General features: G+C 41.8%; 1 protein-coding gene and 1 long non-coding RNA gene across 3 annotated transcripts in view; one reads left to right on the top strand and one right to left on the bottom strand.

Annotated features, from left to right (window-relative positions):
- The first annotated feature begins 22 nt into the window (after positions 1–22).
- LOC140697763 (uncharacterized) lies at positions 23–8433 on the top strand. The gene is made up of 2 exons (XR_012075083.1): positions 23–186; positions 6963–8433. It is a non-coding gene; the product is annotated as an uncharacterized lncRNA (long non-coding RNA).
- Positions 8434–9766: 1333 nt separating this feature from the next.
- RMND1 (required for meiotic nuclear division 1 homolog) overlaps positions 9767–20951 on the bottom strand; it is a 38658-nt gene continuing 27473 nt past the window's right edge. For both annotated transcript variants that reach the window (XM_006197723.4, XM_072966044.1), the window contains 2 exons: positions 10346–10462; positions 9767–9989 (listed from right to left, as the gene is read on the bottom strand). In XM_006197723.4, coding sequence (XP_006197785.1) covers positions 9948–9989; positions 10346–10462 — 159 coding nt within the window. In that variant the 3' untranslated portion in view covers positions 9767–9947. The remainder of the gene's footprint in view (positions 9990–10345; positions 10463–20951) is intronic.

The raw sequence follows: 20951 nt of genomic DNA on the forward strand, positions 1-20951 counted from the left end.
TGCTGCTCTGCCGCCGCCGCCGCCGCCGCCTGCAGCACTAAGTACACTGCCGCTCCCACCCAGGCTCCGCGCTCTGCTCCAGCCAAACTTCTGCAAACCATGTGCAGCCGAGGCGAGGAAACTTCTCTCCACCTATTGGGGCTGGAGGCTTGAGTCACAAGCCCCATGTTTACATAAAGTGTTTAGGTAGGCAGTCCTGGAGATGCTCGGGGAAGGGATGGAGAACTACTGCTTGGAGCCTTCTGCAAGGTTCTTGACATCTCTTGGCCTACACCTTTGTCCGTCTGCTTCCCGTGTTAGCATAAGTTTTAACCTTCAGATTTGAAATGGAGTGAGTGGACTTGAGAATCAGGGAGATAATTGTGAATCACTAGTACCTTTATATCGCCAGTGGTAATTGAGGAGTCATACTGAAAAAGAAATGCTTGTTTGTGCTGTGCGTAGAGGTGGAAGTGCTTCCTTACAGACTAGTTGAGTGTGATGTAAGACGTTTCTTTTTAGGATTGAATTTGTTGCTTATTTCAGTAATTGGGTTTTAGCTTATGAAGCTTTGATTCAGAAAAATCGAAGTGTGCAAAAAATGTTGCTTAAGTACAGTTTACTCTCCTTTTAAGTTTTGGTCTCTGAGGTACTGTTGGGGTGGATTCCAGAGGTGGCCATTCTTTTAAATTTAGAGGTCCTGAAATCTAACAGGGACGCCCTGAAAGAGACATGGTAACATGGCAAGCATGGCACTTAAGATTCTTCGATGGTCTTTCTTAACGTTTTAAAGTTTACTTGTGCATTGTTGCTGGAATTTTATTTGTATCTTTATTAGGACAATTTAGTCCTTTGAGGACTGCATCTAATGGTTTCTTTATTTTCCATAATATAAGATTTTGAAGACTTAAAAAAGAATGTGGCTTGATCTGTAAGGAAATGAAGGCAGCAGTTCCCAGGCTACTTTTTGGCTATAAAGCATGATATCCTGGTTATAAACTTGATTTGATGTGAAACGCGTTTGTTTGGTTTACAGAGCCAGACCTCAGCACAGTGCCCTGGCACGTAGTTCACAAAGTACTTAAGGCACGCTTACTATCTTACGACAGTTAATTAGTATATAGAAGTGTCCCTTCTAAAAATCTGAGTGTGATTTGGTAATCCAGTTGTACCGGGGACTACTGATGACTAATTCTTTCTTCTTTGAAGACAAAATAAGCAGCTGTGTAACTTAAATGGTCCAAAAGTGAGTAATAGATTCAGTACTTACCCACCTCGAGCTTTTTTGTTCTTTGATCAGCTAAATAAATGATTTGTTAAATGTCTGGTAAAAGTATTTTTAGTGCGTTATCACTAAAACATCAGAGTTGGTCATCAGACCGGCATGGTGGGTTCCTTGGATTGGCTCTACAGTTGAGATCTATTTCATCTCATTGGGAAACTAAAGTGATTTTGATTGGAAGACACAGAGATCTCTGGGTTCTTAATTCTTTTAGACTCTGGACTTTAAAGTGTATGGTCTGATGAGTGCTTACATGGAGAGTAAACTGATTTAAAGGGAACTGAAGGAAAAAGGGACAAAACTAATGCTAAAGTTTTAGATGACGCCATTGGGCAGAAAGTTGCCTATGTGTCTCAAGTAGTTGGCCTTGAGGCAAAGTAACTATGCTTATTCTTAAGATCAACGAAGTTTTGCAGAACCACATGTAGTTGTATAGGAATAGACCCAGGGGTTATTTCTAAAACTCTTGAATCTTTTTCCTAGAGAAAGTGCTGTCAGGAGTATCCTTGTCTTCTAGAGCTGCTGCTCTCAAATTTAGAGCTGGGCTGCTTTGCCGCTAGTCCTTTCAAGGCATAATCATCTGTTCTTGGATTTTGCCAAGTATGCCAATCATTTTGCTTTTTAGTCACCATCATCAAATAATAACCTTATAAAGAATGCTATACAAATTGTATCTGCTTTCTACAATTGGTTGAAGTAGAAACATTCAGATGGGTACATATGCAAATATTGGGGAGAAAACTTAGTTCTTACAGAAAAGGGCTAGTAGTGTATTTCAGGATTAGGCCAAGGGAAGCTGTCCATTAGTCTCCTTGTGGGAGAGCCCCAGATGCCCTGAGTTAAGTAATAAGAAAAATAATTTAAGCCATCATTTTAGTGTTTGTGTACTGATTTATTTTGCATTTTGAAAATAAATTTGGCAAATTAGGGTTTCAAAAATAGTTTCACACATTTTACCTCCAAGAAAATCACAGTGCAAGCAAATAATCTGAATGGATTCATCAATTTAGTTATGCATAAATATTCTGCAGTCTTGTGTTGCTGAAAGTTTTGTTGTATGTTATGCTGAGATACAACCAGAAAATATGCACGCACTTGTGTTCTGAAGAGGATAGTTCCAGTGAGACTTGGGCAGTGGGCAGAAAGCTATTTAATAGTACTGTGCTTAACTTTTTCTTTTTTGGATAAAAATTTGTATGCCTTCAGATTGAAGATAGTTTCCTTTACACTGATGATGAAAGTAATAGTAAGAGGAAGTAATACATGTGGGTAGATGCCAAAGCTGTTTTTTCACTACATAATTTTTTGAAGGATGTTCTATGGGTAATCTCTTAAATTAGGAAAACAACATGCTTTTTACATGCTAGATTTATGTCTAGGGCAGATACCATGCCTTCTGTGTTTTATATCAACTTTAACATATAAGTCAGAAAAGATGTATTTTGAGTGTTTTATATTTCATTGTCTTCATTAAAAAGTTTACAGAAAATGCTTATTTTATAATTGGTTATTACTGAGACTATATTCCTTCAAGGATTCCCTATTCTTTAGGGAATTGTTTGTTTTAAACTTTTTAGTGTAGGCTTGTGGGTTTCAAACTTCCTTGGTGTGATTCTAAGAAGTACATTTTATAAAATGTTACCTGGTACACATGTATATGTATAGTTGAAACAGTTTTCATGAAGTAGTACTTGTTATGAGTTATATATTCTGTTGTCTTTTCTATTTCATTTTTTTTTAAATAGCTGATTGTGGGACCTTAAATTGATTTCATAAAACACAAATGAATTAGGGTCCACAGTTTGAAAAACACTGGTATATTAGTTTTTAGTATTAGTTGCAGTTACAGAGTACCCCAAAACTTGGTGGTTTAAAACAGTAAACATTTGTTTACCCAGAGTTTCTGGGGGTCAAGAATTGGGGGATGGCTTACTTAGGTGGTTCTGGGTGTTTTTTATGTCAGGATGTTGACTGAGGTGGAGAATCTGCTTCCCAGGTGGCTCACACTCCAGCTGGTTAGTGCTCAGCAGTTCTCAGTTCTTCTCCATTGGGCTGCTTGAGTGTCCTCACAACATGGTGGTTGGCTTCCCCCAGAACAAGTGATCCAGGCAAGAGCAAGAAGGAAGCCACACTATCACTGCCACATGCTGTTAGTTACAGGCAAGTCACTGAGTCCAGCCTTCAGCCAAGGGAGAGGAAAGTTAATATCCATGCCTTGAAGGGAAGAGTATCAAAGGATTTATGACATTTTAATATTTTAATAACTACCACAGTTCTGTATTTTTCCTGTTGATGGGGGAATTAGGACTGAACCAGAATTCTTGCTGAAGTCAATCTGTAAGTAATTATCCTAGTTAATTAAGTCAGTTTTTTCTCTGAGGGCATCTAGTCAAGCTTCCTCAGGCTTAAATTTGAGAAAACAGGCTCAAAAAAGTTAAGTAAGTAACTGGCCAGGCCCATTCAGTCTTTAGGAAAACAGATTTTTCTGATTTTTGTTGTAAGTAATTTGTGTGCTGTTAGAGATGAGAAAGTTGCCTGGTTATTTTTAAATCTTTTCTAAAGAGTTAATAAAGGGTGGGACTTTTGTCCCTAGTCTTCCAGATTGTATCCTTCTACATGATAGTAGTTATACTTTCAATTTATTTGACCTACAGGTAATGCTTGATGTCTTTTGAATTTGCAGACCCCTCATACCCACCTCTGTCCCAGTTGATTTTTAGAGGAAACAGAAAATGTACTTATTAAATGAAATTAAACTGCTTTATTGTTAGCACCTTGTGCTGTCTACATACTGACCATGAGATTGTAGTGTGTAACTATTCCAGTTAGCACATTTCCAGGACCTAAAAGATGTCATAACTAAAAGACAATTAGAGTATGCGTATAAAGAAAACTATACCGTGTTTTCTGCTGTGAAATTTTCCAGGAAACTTTGGCTCTAGAAGGATTTGTTCTAAGACTAGTTTTGGCTTACTGTTACGGAAGCGGGATGAGTCCCTGACATTGGTAGTGTGATGAAGCCAGGGTAAATTTCTAAGACCTGCCTTGATTTTTTTCTTTTCTTATTAATCCATTAGGCTTTTCTGAGTAATAGTGGGGATACAGTAAATCATCTTACACTTTTGCTATTACGGAGTTAGATAATGGCTGCTTTTTTCTTGGACTGCTTCCTAGTTTCTCTTAGCACCAGGATACCTGACAGGTCCTCTTCTGCCCTAAAGCACTAGTTGTACCTTCTTATGTAATTATTCTTCCTGCTTGATATTTGTCTACCTGTATTTTGTTACCCCCTTCCCCGCTGTAAAATCCTTACGGTGACATCCTTTTATATATACTGCTGGTACTCAAATGCTTGTAGAATTGAAGTGAATTTATAGTTAAAGGACATAAGATGATAATTTCTCCCATGAGAACTGAATGAAAAAATGTTTATTGTTGTAGAAAACTTCTGGAAATAGGTTGTAGGTGCGGATGGTGTATATGTTAATAACTCTGTATTCCTTTGATGCTTACAATCCACTGGGGGAGAAAGAACGCAGTCATATACTTAATACACTGTTCTGCACTGCACATATGCAAAGTACTGTGGTGGTGTAAATGAAGCTGGTATTGAAACTGAATCTTGAAATGGGTGTTTGAAAGATGAGGCTTGGTTTTGTGATATGTTGGGGGCTTGTGCATTCTCAGCTTTACTCCTTCATTATACATCTGACTTGAATTGTTTTGTCGTTGGCAAGTTGCCATCATACTTCGCTAAGTTGCCTCTTTCTGTGGCAGGCACATTCTTATTATTTCTCTGGAACTGTGCTGTCCAGTTCAGTAGCTCCTAACCACATGTGGCTGTGTCAGTTAATACCACCCTGGCCACATGTACTTCAATAGCCACGTGGGACCAGAGGCTGCCATAGTGGACAACACAGATGTTACTGAACATCTGTTGTCACAGAAAGTTCTGTTGGACACTGCTGCTCGGGTCCTGTTTTGTTCATCTGTACATTTTCACATCATCTGTAGTACGTTGAGTTAGGAAACAGAAGGAGGAAAGTTAATAGCCTCCTGACATTGGGAGTCACAGTGCTTGGTATTTATGAATAGGGGAAACTGTAGGCTATTACAGTGGTTAAGAATACAGGTTTTGGAGTCAGATCTGGGTTGGAGTCATGCTCTGTCCCTTGAGCTGTTTGGCTTTGGCCATGTTAACCTCTGAGCCTCCGTTCTCTTGTTTTGTTCAAATAGGAATAATATTTATCTCAGAGTTGTGTGAGTATGAAAAGTGTATGTAAAGGGGCACAGTATCTCAGTAAATGATAGGATCATTAATATATTTTAAAAATAATCACTGATTTAAAGTTTTTAGAGTTATCATACAGTAAACTTTTTTTTTTTTTTTTTTTTAGTGTCAGTTCTGTGAACTTGAATATAGGTGGTGTACATTTATGTAGCCACAGTCAGGATACAGGACAGTGCTGTCACTTGAAAAAACTCCCTCATGCTGTCCTCAAATACTTAACTTCTTCCCACACCTCATCCCTGGCAGCCACTGATTTCTTCTCCATCTCTCTTTTTGTCTAGCACGTCTGTCTAGTGTGTCATAAACGGAATTGTATAGTATATAGGTTTTTGAGACTGGCTTTCAGTCAGCCGAGTTGAGTGAAAGAGTCATAAAAAGTTGTAACATGTTATCAGTAGCACAGCTGACTTTTGAAGACATTAATTTTGAATTAGTATTTCTTTAAAAAAAAGTGAATTTTTGCTTATAGAATTGTGTTTTTCTCGAGGTTTTATGTTTGAAAGTGAAATAAATGATGAAATTTGTAGTGAAAAACTACCTCCCTCAGTTGATGACAACAGTGTGTATGATAGCAACTTGTTTTTATGAAGGTAGTTGCTCATTGGTAGGGGAGGTTCCTGTTCTTAGTTTTATTAAAGGTCTGTAGAGTTGCAGCAGAATCCTGTTTAAAGAGATGACTGTTTAAACACCACTCATTTCTGAAATGTGGTCTGAAGGTGGGAGGTAGGATAGCCAGCTGGCTGGCTGCTTTATCCAGCCTTTCCCTAGCATAACACTAAAAGTCTGGCTGCTCCAGAAAATAGCTCAGTGCCAGGAAACCCAGTATCTAAAAGGGCCACGTGAAGAGAATGTGAAGGTTTCAGTTGATCAGATGTCATCAGTGCGCCATCAGACAAGGCGTTTGATACTGGTTTGTTGCCCTCTGTAAGTCTTCATTTGAGTGAGGTGAAGAAGGTCTAGTCCGTGTTTTTTATGTTAGCAATATTTTAAAAAATTGTTATGGTAAGCACGTTTGCAAGACTTACGTGTAGAAGCGAAATTTTAAGTTCTCCAGCTTATTTAGCTATTGTGTTCCCCTTTCCTGACTTTTCATACTGTCTCTTCTGTAGATTTCTTTGTAGAGCATTTCTATAAGCAGATTAGTCAGCTGTTGCCTGCTGCCTTCCTTACAGTGTCAGCGGCATGGAAATAGGGGCCCTTAATGTCTTAGCGCTGCATTGTGGCGCGTAGGGTCGCACATCATAACTTCTGAGTAAGTACTTGTTGAATTGCATGGAAGAAGGACTCTCTGTGAGTAGGTTTTGCAGTCCTGCATGCTCTCCAGCCTATTACTATAACAGTCTAAGGGATGTTGGAACATTCTGTTTTTCAAGAAATGTTTAAATCTATGTTTCATTTCACGTTGTGCAGGAGTGAATACGTGGCCTTTGAGAAGTCCTGTTTTGTTAACCCTTTGTGAGGAAGGCTTCCTTGAGGAAAAGGAATTTGGAAGACCGTAACTCTTAAAAGTGGCAATGCAGAAGCAGTGGAGAGAGCTGGAAGTAAAAACATACTAGGATTGGAGGTATTTGGAGAACTTCCCTCTGCTTCTCATCCACATCCCCTTCTCCTAGCACTCGTCACACACACGCACTTTGTAAAGGCAGGAGGAGAGCGTGGAAAGACTGGGTTGGAGAGAGAACTGAGCCGCCTAAGATTGAGTATGTAGTACATTAAATGGAGGTGCTAATGAGTTTTTTAAAATCTGTATCTCTAATTTAGTGAGCATAGGAATTTCTTGGGAGAGTTGTAAAAACCATTCCCCAGCTGCAGCCTTGGAGTTCTGATTGTGGAACACAGGAGTCACTACCAGTTGTGAACGCCCAGGTGTTTGCTGATGCACTTAGTCTGAGGACCATACTTAGGAAAAACTGCTCCAAGTGGCAAAAAGACAATAATTAAATGATATGATTACGTTTTGCCAAAAATAATACTAGAAATAATACTGCCTGGTGTATGCAAAATGTGGAGTTTAAAAGGCCTTTTTGGGCTTGCACAGAAGAGCCAGTTCATTTTAAACAGTGGAAATACTGCTTTATAGTTAAATGAATCTGGACACAGCACTCACTGACATCTATCTTTGTCTCAGACATGATGTTTCTTAACTAAAGATTCAAAGGGGATCCTGGGGACTTGATTCATTCAGCCTTATCTAGTCTCAGAATCATGTGTGGAGTTTTTACCCAGATGGATTGTACTAGTAACAGTTAACTCATAGCTTTACATGTTAATTCTGTGAATCCTCAAAGCAACTCTAGGGGGTTGTGTTGTTATTATTAAACCCATTTTACAGATGAAGAAACAGGCCCAGAGAGGTTCTGTGATTTGCCCAACATGATACAAACTAAAGTGGTGTGGAGCAAGGATTCAAATCCAGATTGGTCTTAACCACTTTGATAGAAATTTGATAGCACTTTAAGGAGTGCTTCTGGAGACACTGGGGAATGTACTTAACTTTTTAGGCTCTCACTGTTTCGCTATAATCTCTTGGTCATTTTGTTCTTAGAGAAGTTGTGGTCTTCAAAAACTTTCTTGCTTATATTATACCTAAAATAATTTAAAAAAACTTTTCTGTAGCTTAAGTTGAAGCTTTTATCATAAATTTATATACTTGAAAAAGATGTAATTTCTGATAAAAGTATTGATATTTTGAGATAAAGGTGTTATGTCTGTCTTGAACGTGTCTTAGTGGAATGTAATCCCGTAATAAGTGCATGTCCACCATGATCCATTTAAACAAAAGTGAACAATTGAAGTCTAGCGTTCCTTTTCCCCCCTGAAAAACTTTATTGTATTACATTTCCCCCACAAAACATTATCCTAATAAATTTTTATGCTTGAAGGTCTTATTGATTATCCTTTGGTTCTTCGTAGCAATTTGTAAATAAGTTGAAATGTTAAATTTTAATTTGCCATGACTGTAACACACTGACTGCTTGTGTTCTTTTTATTATTAAAATTTTATAATTACACAGTTGACCCAAAAAGCAAATTGTACACACTGAAACTTGGAGTAAAATTTTATTGGAAATGGCCCCCCTTAATAGGTGGGGGAAAACATTGTCTCCATTAAAGGAGGCTTCATTGACCAATATTGGAAAATGTCCTCCTTTGGCTTTCTAAATATATTTAAAGATTTTAAAATAGAGTAGACCAAACTAAGATTCAAGATGGGTGAGATGCCATCTGTAGGTTGTGAGATGGGAAAGTGGGAAAGGAACAAGCTTAATTTGCCGCCTCCAGGTGTGTACACAGGCACAGCAAGTTTATGAAAGTGCTTATGTTGAACTTGATCTAGAAGGAAGTTCTCAAACTGTCCATGTCCACGTTCCCTGGAAGGTCCTTGGGTACCTTGGTATAGGTACCTGAGATAGAAGACTGGTACTCAAGAACTCTTGCCGTGTGCTGAAAGACACCAGGACGTGCACCTTCACACTATTCCAGTAAATAAATACATGACTGTCATCAGTAAGGGTATAGATAGATATGTTTTCTCTTGGTAGAATACTACGTAGCAGTTAAACAAAATGTAAAGTGACAGTGTCCCCATTTAAGATAGTAATACTCTGTTCATGGATGTGTATATAATGTATGAAAAAAAATAGAACATTTAAATTCATTGTGGAGAGGGTAGTAGGGCCAGGGAAGTTACGCATAAAAATGAGGCAAGTGGAGATTTTAAAAAATTTTCTTTAAAAAAAAAGCAGTTCAAGATGGTAAGCACATAAATGTTAAAATCTTTGTTCTCGGTATATTTAAGTTTCCCCAAAGTATGTGAGAAACTTCAAAAAAAAAGTTCCTCTGTGGGAAGAATATTTTGACTAACTTGGTAAAAGGATGGAAACTACTGATTAATAAAAAGGAAAGTGCCCGTAAGCAGTCTGATTCACATTATTCCTCCTAAAATAGATAAGAGTTCATTTTTGCCATGAAAGCCTATCATTGTATGTATTTCAGCACACTCCTGTGTGGTTCTCTTAGGGCCAAGACTGGGATTTCTTGGGGAAATGAATCCCAGTCTTGGGTGGGAAATGTCAAGGAGCAGTGTCTGAGATGTAAGCCTTCTAGATTTAATAAGTATCGTTGCCTGGATTTCCCAGATGCCAAGATTATCCAAAGTTCTTTGAAATATACAAGGAACATTATCCTTTAAAGTTGTCTGTTAACAGCCCAAATGCCAGGTTCTTCATAATTTTTATTCAAGCAGCAATACATTTAGGAACTGAAAAAGGTCAGTGTAACAATTTCTTGATTTACAAAAAACTAAATACCTATTAAAAGTTTTTAACAGGTGAGCATTTATTTTTGATTGTAGAACTTGAATATCTCCTTGCAATGACACTTTTCCTTTGGTCATCACTTGATCACAAAAAATACTCGTCCCAGCTCAAACATTACCTTATAAATAAAAAGTGAGACTAGTTAATTTCACGGCAAATCTTGGTACAAACTAAAATGATTTTTCCAAGACTGATCAGTGAAAAATGGTCCCTGAAGCACCATTTGTCCCACATGGCAAGCTGCAGATCTGAGGCACAGGTGCTTGCTGTTGGGCTGTACATTATACATTTGCAGCTAGACCTTTTCTGAACGCCATCCTTAAAAATGTCAAACTTTACCAAAAATCATACTTGATGCACTTGCAAAATACTATGACAGTCGAAACTTGCCTCACTTCCAAGTAGACTTAGTATTTAGAACAAAGTCGTGATCTTTCCTGCTATTTTCATGTCACTTTCATAAGAGTTACCTACCTCTATGGTGATGAGGATGACGATCATCCATTCCAGGCGGAGTGCCCTCTTCTCCATCAGGTGATTCCGCATCAGGTCTGTTAGCTCCATGCAGTGTTGAAGTTTTTCATTCATTACCTGCATTAGAAAAATGTCAAAGTGTCCTGCGTATTTAAACAAACTCAATTAAGAAATTAACAATTACATGCTTCAGAATTCTAAGTTTGAAGTAGGTATGCAGTGAAAAACTCCCTTCAATTCTTGCTCTTCAGCACTCTCCCCAAAGGCAACCTTCCAGTGTTACCCGTCTCCTTCCTGTGAATCCACCCAGAGACATTTTGTAATGCAGATCTGGCTGCAAAAAATACTTTGCATACTGAAGCTTAGTATTTTGATGGAAGATATAAAAATAAAATTTTTGAGTCCTAGTGTTTCATAGCTGCTCTTGGATGTTTAGCAGTTAATAAAAACAAGCTTGAAATACGATTCTTTTAGCATGGCCTTAAGATGACAAAAACAATGATTACCCTCTACTAAAACTGTTCTGAGTCCCACTGTCAAAAACCGCAAACACAAAACTTGACCTGCTGCACACTCACCACTAGGTGGCACTGCTTTTAACACTGAACTGCAGAGGTTCTGTGTTCCGATGTCCCACAAGCTGGTTGAGAGAGCTCTTACAAAACACACAATCTTTGAACTTAAGACTTGAATGTGACCAACGGTGAGTTATACTTCTTTAATCTCTCTGTGTCTCACTTTCTTTTTAAATTGCAAAGTCTGGAAACAAATTTTTGAAAATAGTTTCTGGATTCCTCTGGAAAACTCCCAGGGTATACTGAGAGTGCAGATACAGTCAATTTGAGACAAATCATAGACGCGTGTTTGGGGAGTGACAAATGTGCTGTGCACTATATTCACTGTGATTTTGCCCAGAGCATTTAGCTGCCTTTCTAATGAGAGCAAACCCATGGGAACCACGCTGATAACATGTTTGCCCATGTTTCCAGGCTTTGTGGTCACCCTGTAGTTTCTAATTTGTATACGTGCTTAGAACAGTGCCTCCTTTCCTCTCTTCTCTTCCTATTTCTAATGGCTGCTTGATCTTGGTCTATAAATATGCTCAGCCTTGAACTTGCTTCTGTCTTCAAAATGCTGACCCAGCCTTCTTCCATTTTCTTTCAAATTTGACTGAAAAACAGACATTTTCTTCCTCCGCTTCCTTAGCACCCAACCTATTCCTTAGCCCTTAGAAGCTGTAGATATCACAATCCTCCTGAAACTTTCAGGTGTCTCCTAATCGCCGTTTCTTGGTTAGATTCTGAAACCTCAGTTTCAAGCATATGACAACACCTTGAAATGCACACTTCCTTTGGCTTTTTCTCCCCTAGGAACTAAGTTCTACCTCTGACCTCATTCCTTTTGAGTCTTCTCCACTTCTTGCCTATAGATGACATTTCCAGAGTCCTGATCTTGTCTCTCCTGTCCCCTAGCTCTGCACTCTCCCTGAATGCTCTGCCCACTCTGGTTTGTGTGCACGCTTCCTGAACTTGAGTCATGTCCGTCCCACCATCACTGCTTCCGTGATACACAGGTACCAGTTGTACTAGTATTTAAATATCAAAAGACTTTACTCAGAAATGTTTATTTTAAAAGGAAACTATCATTGCCAAAATGAAAAACCAGTATGACATGAAACAGTGTTGGCTACACAAAGCTGAGCCTGATGCCTGGTGAGACCGGGAGACCGCACACATTAGAGGGCCGGCCAAGAGCCACTAAAGCCACACGAAGCGTGTTTTCTCGCCACTGAAAAGAAATGTTACTTGCTTCAACGCTTCAGTGTTATTTCAGGACCCATGTGTTACCTAAGTTCATCTCCTGTACAAGTGTATGTATCCCACATTTTGGGAAAGACTGATTTAAACTACTATTTTTCGATACGTCCCAAATATAAATGTTTAACCCTAATTTTTCCTCTGCCTGAATTTCTAACTGCCTATAAAACATCTTACTGGTTTCCTACCAGCACCTTCAATTTAGTATCTCTCAAACTACAGTTGACACCTGTTCAAGTCCATCCCTCTTTCCAGGTCCCCTAGCTCAAATTAGGTCACACAGCAAGGAAACTTTTGATCTCTAATCTGCACTCCTGGACCCCTGGCACTTCAGTTATCCTTGCTGCAGGAGTCTGGACTCTGTTCTCTCCTTACCATTTCTGAATATACCTGGTAGGCCTTCATCACCTATCTGCTACCTCTTAAAATGGGTCTGTTTGGCTTTTTTTAAAGGTGGTGATGGTTTCATTTTTTTTTTTTTGCACTGACACCAGAGTTCCCATCCTGAATTCTACAAATATTGACCATGTCACTTCCTTGCTCAAAAGCCTAGAACATCCTACCACTGCCTTCTTGATAATGTGAAACAATCTGATCATTCAGTCCAATCACACTTTGGTTGGTGGCATCCTCTTCAACCTGTGTGAAACCTTCTTGACCCCCTGCTCCTTCCTCCGTGCCCCCACCGCCCTGTTGTTCAGTACTTACTCTGGCCTGACAGTCATCTGCTGTCTGCCCAGCACCCTTCCCTCCTGCTTCCTTTCTTTTGGGGAGTTAATCTTCCATCACAACCACATGATGCTGCCAATCATGGTATCAATACCCACCTGACACCAACCCCTAACTCCTCACCCCTCCACCGAAAAACCTGAGGGCAGACGGGGTCGCTACAAGACCCAGGCTTGGCCAACCATGAACCCAACTGCTTTATCACAGGGCTGGTCAAAGCGTGGACACGTGTCCCAATCCTTTGAAGTTGCTAGGCAGAGTGAAATGTAAGCTGGACAGTCCCTCTTCCCACCACCCCTTTCTCCCCATCTCCGACAATGCCACTGAGAAGGAAAGAATGTGGCCAGAGTGGCATAGAAGATGCTGAGGAGAGACACAGTCCTGATGACCTGTCTGGCTCTGGGCAACAGGCATCCCCTGTTCCCACACTCCCTCCCTGTTTTTCTCAGTCACGTGAGCCAGTACATGGTGACAAATCAGCAAGATCACCCCAACTGTTCCGTGATGTGCAAGCAGGGGAGCCCCACCTAACACAGGCTCCCTATTTCATGAGCTCCAGGGTCAGGCATGTTTTGTGCACACAGGTGACGGAGCAGGAAAAAACACAGGCGGGGTCACAGAGCTGCTAAACATGCAGGAGGCTGTAACCAGGCAGGCGCCGGGAAGAAAAGTGGGGGTGCTGAGAGAGAGGATTTCAAGCAGAGCAAACAGCATGGAGGCAGGTAGAGCTAGACAGCGAAAGCCCTGGAAGTGCCTGGAAGAGAGGCTACAAGGGTAAGTTCGTAGCGAATTGTGAGAGGAGTAACGGTCCCCCCCAGAGATATTCACAGTCTAATCCTGGGACCCGTGAACAGTACACGGCAAAGGGGAATTAAGACTGTACGAGAATGAAGGTTGTTCAGTCAGCTGATCTTAAGGTAAGAGGAGAAGCCCAGATGATCTGGGCCGGCTCAGAGCAATCACAAGGGTCCTTAAGGGTAGAAATGGCTTGGCAGAAGATCTCGGAGTGATGCGACGTGAGGACTTTCAGGGGTGGAAGAAGGGACTGTGAGCCAAGGGAAGTGGGAGGCCTCTGGGGGCTGGACAGCCAAGGAAACGGGTTCTGCCCAGAGCCTCCGGGAAGGAACGCAGCCCTGCCAACTCCCCGTCAGACCTCTGACCTGCAGAACCGTAAAATGATACATTTATGTTAAGTCAGTTTGTCGTAATTTGTTACAGCAGCAAGAGAAACGAGAACACACGGTGCTCTGATGCTGGAACCTTCTTCTGCAGGTAAGGGAGTCAGTCCTCTGTTCAGTCTTCAAATATTTGTTCAGTATTTACAAGACTGTGCTGGGCAGAGGAGATGGACCAGTGAATAAGACAGACGAGTCTCTGCCTTCAGCTCCGGGGTCCAGTCTCGAGGCTGGGAGACAGTGAAGAAGGTACGAGAACAGCCCCGGGAGAGCCGGGGCCAGGGCAGTGGGGACGCCCGTCAGCAGGCCGGCGCTGGAGGCGGGGTCAGCCCTGTCCCTCCCTGTTCCACCAGCCCAGGGTCTGTCATAGAGATTTTCAGTATCTATTTGGCAACAAATGAATGACACTTAGGAGAAAATGAAAGACTGACTGGATGTGGAGGATGAAGGAGGAAGAGGAAACCATGATGAGTTTCAAGTTTCTGCTTAACTGATCAGGTGGGTGAGGCTACGGGGTGGTGCCGTTAGGCGAGATGGGCAAGGGTTGATGTTTTCTGGGAGAACACAGTGAGTTTAATTTCAAAATCTTAACCACTGGTTAATTCTACAAGGATTGAGCACGTACTGTCTGTTAGACCTTTGCCAGTGCTAGCAGGAAGAAAATAATCCTGTTTTCTGATCTCACGGAGCCTAGGCTCTAGTGGGGAGCGACACACGTCATTAATTCTACAAAGGATGCTGTGGATCTGTCCATGTGGAAGATCTGTGAGATTTGGTAGGAAACCAGAAACACCTGGAAGGCAAACGGGAGGCTAAGGTGAGACATACCATTTGAAAATTACCAGGAAAAGGTGGGAGTAGAAGTCGTGAAGATGAACAAGATTACTCACGGGGAGAGAGGAACCACCGAGAGAACCTGGGAGGACGCCAACCTGGGAAGACGGAGCGAGGGACCCCCTGCGACCTGGCTTCTGTCCCTGTGACACACCTGTCACTGCTCTCTGCTCTTCAGTGGTCTCTCAAGTACCAAAGGAAATAACTACCTCCATCCTCAACTTTCCGGATTGATTTTCAGCACATCTCACACCCAATCACCCCTGCTTTTCCCAAAATTCTTTCTTCTAGGAAACAAAACAAAACAAACAAAAAAATAAAACAAGGGAACAATGTACTTCTAGCACAACCACCGCTCTTTCTTTGTGCTGCACGTCTTCTTGTGAGACTGGAGAGCTTGCTGAAGGCCAGGACAGGCTCTTTTCTTTTTGTATTATCTATAATGCGGGCACCGTGTTGAGCACCATCAGGGAGGCTAAATTCTTTCAACGCCTCCTAAAGAATCTCCACATAATCCAATTAGTCTTAACTGCCTTTGGGATGCGAAAATACTCTTGAGAGGTGTCGTTTGGGAACTTGTAGGTATGCTTCACACCTCATGTGGAAGATGTGGAAGATTTAAGACGGAAGAGAGGTCTCAGAGTGAGGCTGGGGAGCGAAATGAAGAACAGTGAGTTGTCATGACTGAATCCAGCCAAGTAGCTGACAGTGGTAGAGAGAACGGCCCCTCTGACATCGGGAGGACAAGTTCAATGCAAAGTGAGGAGAGTTCCACGAGGGTGGCAGGTGCCAAAGAAATTCCGATAAGCATAAATTCTGACTGTTACATAAGCAGCTTTCAGAAACAAAGTGTCCAAATTTGTTACATAAAATGTAGTTCAAACCCAGGCTGCGGTCATGTTTCCAGGCGGTCACCTCCTAGAGGTCTCCCACCACATCCTCCCCTCGGGCCCAGGAGCCGAATCATCCCTCGGTCTCTGGTGAACTCATCATATATTCAGGGGGAAAGCCGCTTCTGCCACTTTTGCTGCTGTGTTTTAAGGAAGGAGGGGGGAATCTCACGAGTGTAGTTCCAATTTCATGTAAATCCCTTTTCCCCCAATACCTGCTACTTCTACTTTTAGCTACCTTGCCCTAGTTCCTAACATAGAATCTAGTAAGGATGTGGCAGAAGTGTGTAATTTATAACGATAATTTAAATGAAACTTGAATTTTTGCTCCTAAAGAAAAATTAAAGTGGATTTCCAGGGTCTGTTGGTACTACAGGCTGAATGTTTGTGTCCCCCTCCTCAAATTCTTATGTTGAAGTCCTAACCCCAATGTGATGGAATTTGCATATGAGGCCTTTGGGAGGTGACTAGGTTTAGATGATGTCTGAATGAGTGTCCTCATAAGGAGGAGAGGCACCAGAGTGCGTGTGTGCTCTCCCTCTCCCTGCTTTGTGAGCACACGGGGAGATGGTGGCTGTGTGCAGGCCAGGAGGAGGGCGCCCACCAGGAACGGCAGGTGCACGTGTAATCAGATCACTTCGATGCAGTGTGGACTGCTGCCGCTGAGGAACACATACAAAGCACTCCAGCAGCACAGATACAACCCGTGCCAAGTTTAAACAGACCATTATTTTTATTCTTCAGGACACTACCTGAATTTTCCACCTGTTTACAGGACTGGTAAGTGCAATGTATGTGTTCTCCCAGGGACTCAGTTACATAGAGTTCACATAAGATTAAAAAAAAAAAAGCCACAGAACTGACTTGTTCCAGGACTCCTGCAGTTTCGAGACTGAGCAGAGCCTGTCCACCTGCTCCCTGGGTTGCAGAGTCAACTTCCCAACGCTGGGCCCAGAGGAAGCCTCTCCACTGGGAGGGGCACTGTCCCCGGCGAGCCCCACGGTGCCCTCCTGGCACGCCCCTTCCCCGCTTTAGCCGAGTGAAGACAGGCAGTGCTTTCTCTGGGTTCCCCTTGCTGCCTGGCGCTATGATTCTCATCCCGGGTGTTGATGATTTCACTGCACTTCCATGTTCATTATCGATCCCTGTTTTGACATTTCTCATCCTCAGTTGTGACTTTCGTGTCGAATGTACTAAGTTCTTGAAGGATCTTCCTGTCTTTATACTTCTCCTCCTGGACCACACACGGTGTATTGCCTGCTCAAACCACCTTCATCCTTGGTGACTGTGATCTTGTTCTCTTCTCCTGTACTCCTGTCCACGAGGGACATGTGAAGGACACCATGGTTAACAAAATCAAAGGATAGTGTGATGTGAGGAAGGACACAGGATGTGGGAGGGAGGAGATGGGGAGGATGCCCGAGCCCAAACTTGCCCAGCAGCTGGTTTATCTTGGTTATTGCTCAGCCACTGTCACTGACTTAAGTCAGCACAACAGACTGGCTATCAGAAGAGGTCTGCATCTGCCTGGCCTCATCTCAACCATCATGGGTCCCCGAGAGGTCTTCATCCCAAGAGAAAAAGGAGAGCCATCCAAGAGCTGTTAACTTTGGACTGCTTTCAGGCCTGTCCCCAGTAAGTCAGGCTGCCTCAGCCAGGCTGATGCTTCTGCTTAATGTCCTTAAAGAATTCTCACAAGAGGCTTTCTTTTCAAATTAACTTCGTTAAGGCATAATTTACATACAGTAAAGCACATTTGTTTCCACTCTAAGTATAAAATGTGAAGACTTTTGACAAAAATATACCCATATAAGTACCAGTCACAACCTTTCTTTCTGTTTTTCAAAATTTTACTTATTTTTTTTAACAGAGGTACTGGGGATTGAACCCAGGACCTCGTGCATGCTAAGCATGCACTCCACCACTGAGCTATACTCTCCCCACCCAGCCAGAACGTTTCTATCGCCTCAAGTTCCCTCGTGCCTCTTTGGAATCTACTGCCATACCCCCACCTCCCCAAGCCCTAGGGAATCCCTGACCTATTTTCTGTAACCACAGATCAGATTTCACTTTCTAGAGTTTCCTATTAACAGCATGTATTCTTTTGTGTCTAGATTTTTTTTGACTCTGGTATTCATCCGTGTTGTTGCATGGATTGGTAATTAATTATTTCTACTGCTGGGCGGTATTCCACTGTATGGAGATCCCTCAGTTTGTCTGCCCATTGACCTACTGATGGACATACGACTGCTTTTCTTTTGGCTATTAAGAATAAAGCTGCTATGAACATCTGTGTACAAATTAATCTGAGGACATATGTTTTCATTTCTCATGAGTACTTAGGAGAGGAACTGGTGGATCGTTTAGTAACACACGACTAAATTTACAAGAAACTGGCCAGGCTGTTTCTGCAAAGTGGTTGTACCATCAATTTCTATTCCCACGAGTAATGTATGAAAGTTCCAGCTGCTCCATGTCCTTCCTAACACTTGGTATCGTCACTCTTTCTAACCTTAGCCATTTTAATGAGTGTGCAGTGATATCACATCACGCTGTTAATTTGCACTTCTCTGATAAGCTATAATGTTGCACATCTTTTTGTGCTCATTTGGCCACTCACCTATTTTGTGAGGTGTCAGCTCAAATCTTTCGCCCATTAAAAAAACTGGGTTGTCTTTTTACTTCTGAGTGGAAGGAGTTCTTTGTGTGCTCTGGACAAGTCCTTTGTCAGGTTGTATACTGAGACTACTTCCTCCTCGCCTGTGATCTGTCTTTTCATTTTCTTAAGAGTGTCTTTCAAAGAGCAGTAGTTTTAGTTTTGATGCAGTTCAACTTATCAAATTCTTTCTCCAAGGTTCTTTTTTTTTTTTTTTTTGTCCTAACAAATCTTTGCCTGCCCCAAGGCCATGAGGCTTCTCTCCTACATATCCTTCCTGAGGTTTTATAATTTTTGCTTTTATATTTAGGTCTCTGATTCATTTAAAAATGGTGTGAAGTAAATGATAGGGTTCATTTCCCCCCTACATATGGCTATCCAATTGTTGTAGCACTATTTGTTGAAAAGATTATCCCTTTGTCATTGAATTAATTTATATTTGTCAAAAATCAATTGCCCATATGTGTGCAGGTCTACTTCTGGGCTCTATTCTGTTCCATTAATGTATATGTCTATTCTTTTACCAATATTCAACTGTCTTGACTACTGTAGCTTGAGTCTTAAAATAAGAAAATAAAACCCCTCCACTTTGTCCTTTTTTCAATTTGCTTTGGCTACTCCAGGCCCCTTGCATTTCTATTTTAAAATCAACTTGTTAGATATTAAAAAGCTTGCTGGGATTTTAACTGGGATTTGGCCGAACAGGCCAATTTTCAAGAGAAGTAACACCTTAATAATACTGAGTTGTCTATAAACATGGTCCATGTCTTCATTTATTTAGTTTCTCAGCCGTATCTTTTAGTTTTCAGGGTACACTTGAAAATTTTTATTACTGAGTAATTCAAGTTTTTGATGCTGTTGTGAAGGGTATTTAAAAATTTCACTTTCCAATTGTTCATTGGTAGATAAAGAAAAACAATTACTTTTTATGTACTGACCTAGCATCTTGCAACCTTGATAAATTCACTTATTCGTTTCAGTAGTTTCTTTGTAGATTCTTTAGGAGAGCCTACATATAAGATCACTTTGTCTGTAAGTCAGTCCAGCTTTACCTCGTCCCATGGATTTAAGATCTTGGGGCTATAGTGAGAGCCACCACAAGGGATTGAAGCCTTGTCTGGATGGCACTGCAGAGGGCTTTCTCCACTGGTCTAGGGTACTGGGTCAGCATCGGATTCTCCAACTGCTAGTGCCTCACAGAGGGACAGATGTCAGTCCCATCATGGAGGGACCCAATCCCAAACTGGCTTTGATACTGGAAGAAGGCGTCCACTCAGCCATATGACAGGTGGGAGGGGGTGGCAATGAGGGGCTTCAACAGCCCTCTTACTCTCACTGACACCCTTCTCATGTTTGCACTTGATCTTAGCCATGAACAGATGACCGTTTGGTTGTCAAGGTACTGCTCTTCACTGAAGGAGGTGTCCTCAGTCGTAGACCTGATGTCAGTAATTCCATCTTGAACAGTGAGGACACAAACACGAAAAAGGACACTGTGCAGGTCAAAGATCAGAACATTTCCTTTCACACCAACCTTGCCTGGGTCAAGAGGCAGGGGCAGTGACAGTGGGCTCACTGACGATTCTGAACAAAGGGAGACCAACAGTGGTGGTGGTGCCTTTGGTGGCCTGAAGCTGGGAATCATAAACGTTGTGGCAGTAAGAGGAGATGGGGGTCACAGTGCTTATGAAGCAGGCTTCTAAAATTCTCTCCACCTTTTTCAAAACCTGAAGTCAGTGGTAGAGAGACTTCTAAGATGCCACACAAGATTCCCACCTCCAGTGGTCACACCTTGTGTAGTCTCTTCCCCTCAACCGTGGGCTGGGCTGAGTGACTTCTTTTCAACACATAGAATACGGCAAGAGTGACGGATGTCATTCCTGTGAGTAGCTTACAAAAGACTGTGACTCTGCCTCGCTAGCTCTCTCTCCCCTGCTCGCCCACCTGCTCCCCACGATGAAGTGGCTGCCATGTTTGTGAGGGTATCTACAGAAAAGCCTACATATCAAGGAACTGAGGGAGGCCTCTGCCAAGAGCTCACAAGGAACTAAGCCTTGGGTCCAATGGCCCAGAGGAACTGAATCCTACCCAGCTGATTCCTGGGTGACTTCAGTCTTGTGAAAGAGCCAGAGGACCAGCTAGGCTGCACCTGGATTCCTGACTCACAAATACGGATATAATAAGTGCTATTTTAAGTCACTAAATTCTGGAGCAATTTGTTACACAGCAGAAACTAACTAATACAACCACAGGAGATCCCTCACTTATTCCTCCTCAGCTTTTAGTACACTCCTTTTATATCCTCTGGACCTTCAGCTTGTGAAGACAGTCTACAACCATGGAAGTCCAATGCTTTTCACATCTGACCAGACAACTGGATTGTCAAATCTGTGTCCAGTTAGGCTGTTGATGCACTGAAATTTGATTCTTAAAGTATCACTGATCAATATTTCTGTTTCAGCTAGAAGCAACATAGCTTAGAATGGTCCTCTCTCCTTGACCACT

This window comes from Vicugna pacos, chromosome 8 (genome assembly GCF_048564905.1).
Source record: "Vicugna pacos chromosome 8, VicPac4, whole genome shotgun sequence".
Lineage (NCBI taxonomy): Eukaryota > Metazoa > Chordata > Mammalia > Artiodactyla > Camelidae > Vicugna > Vicugna pacos.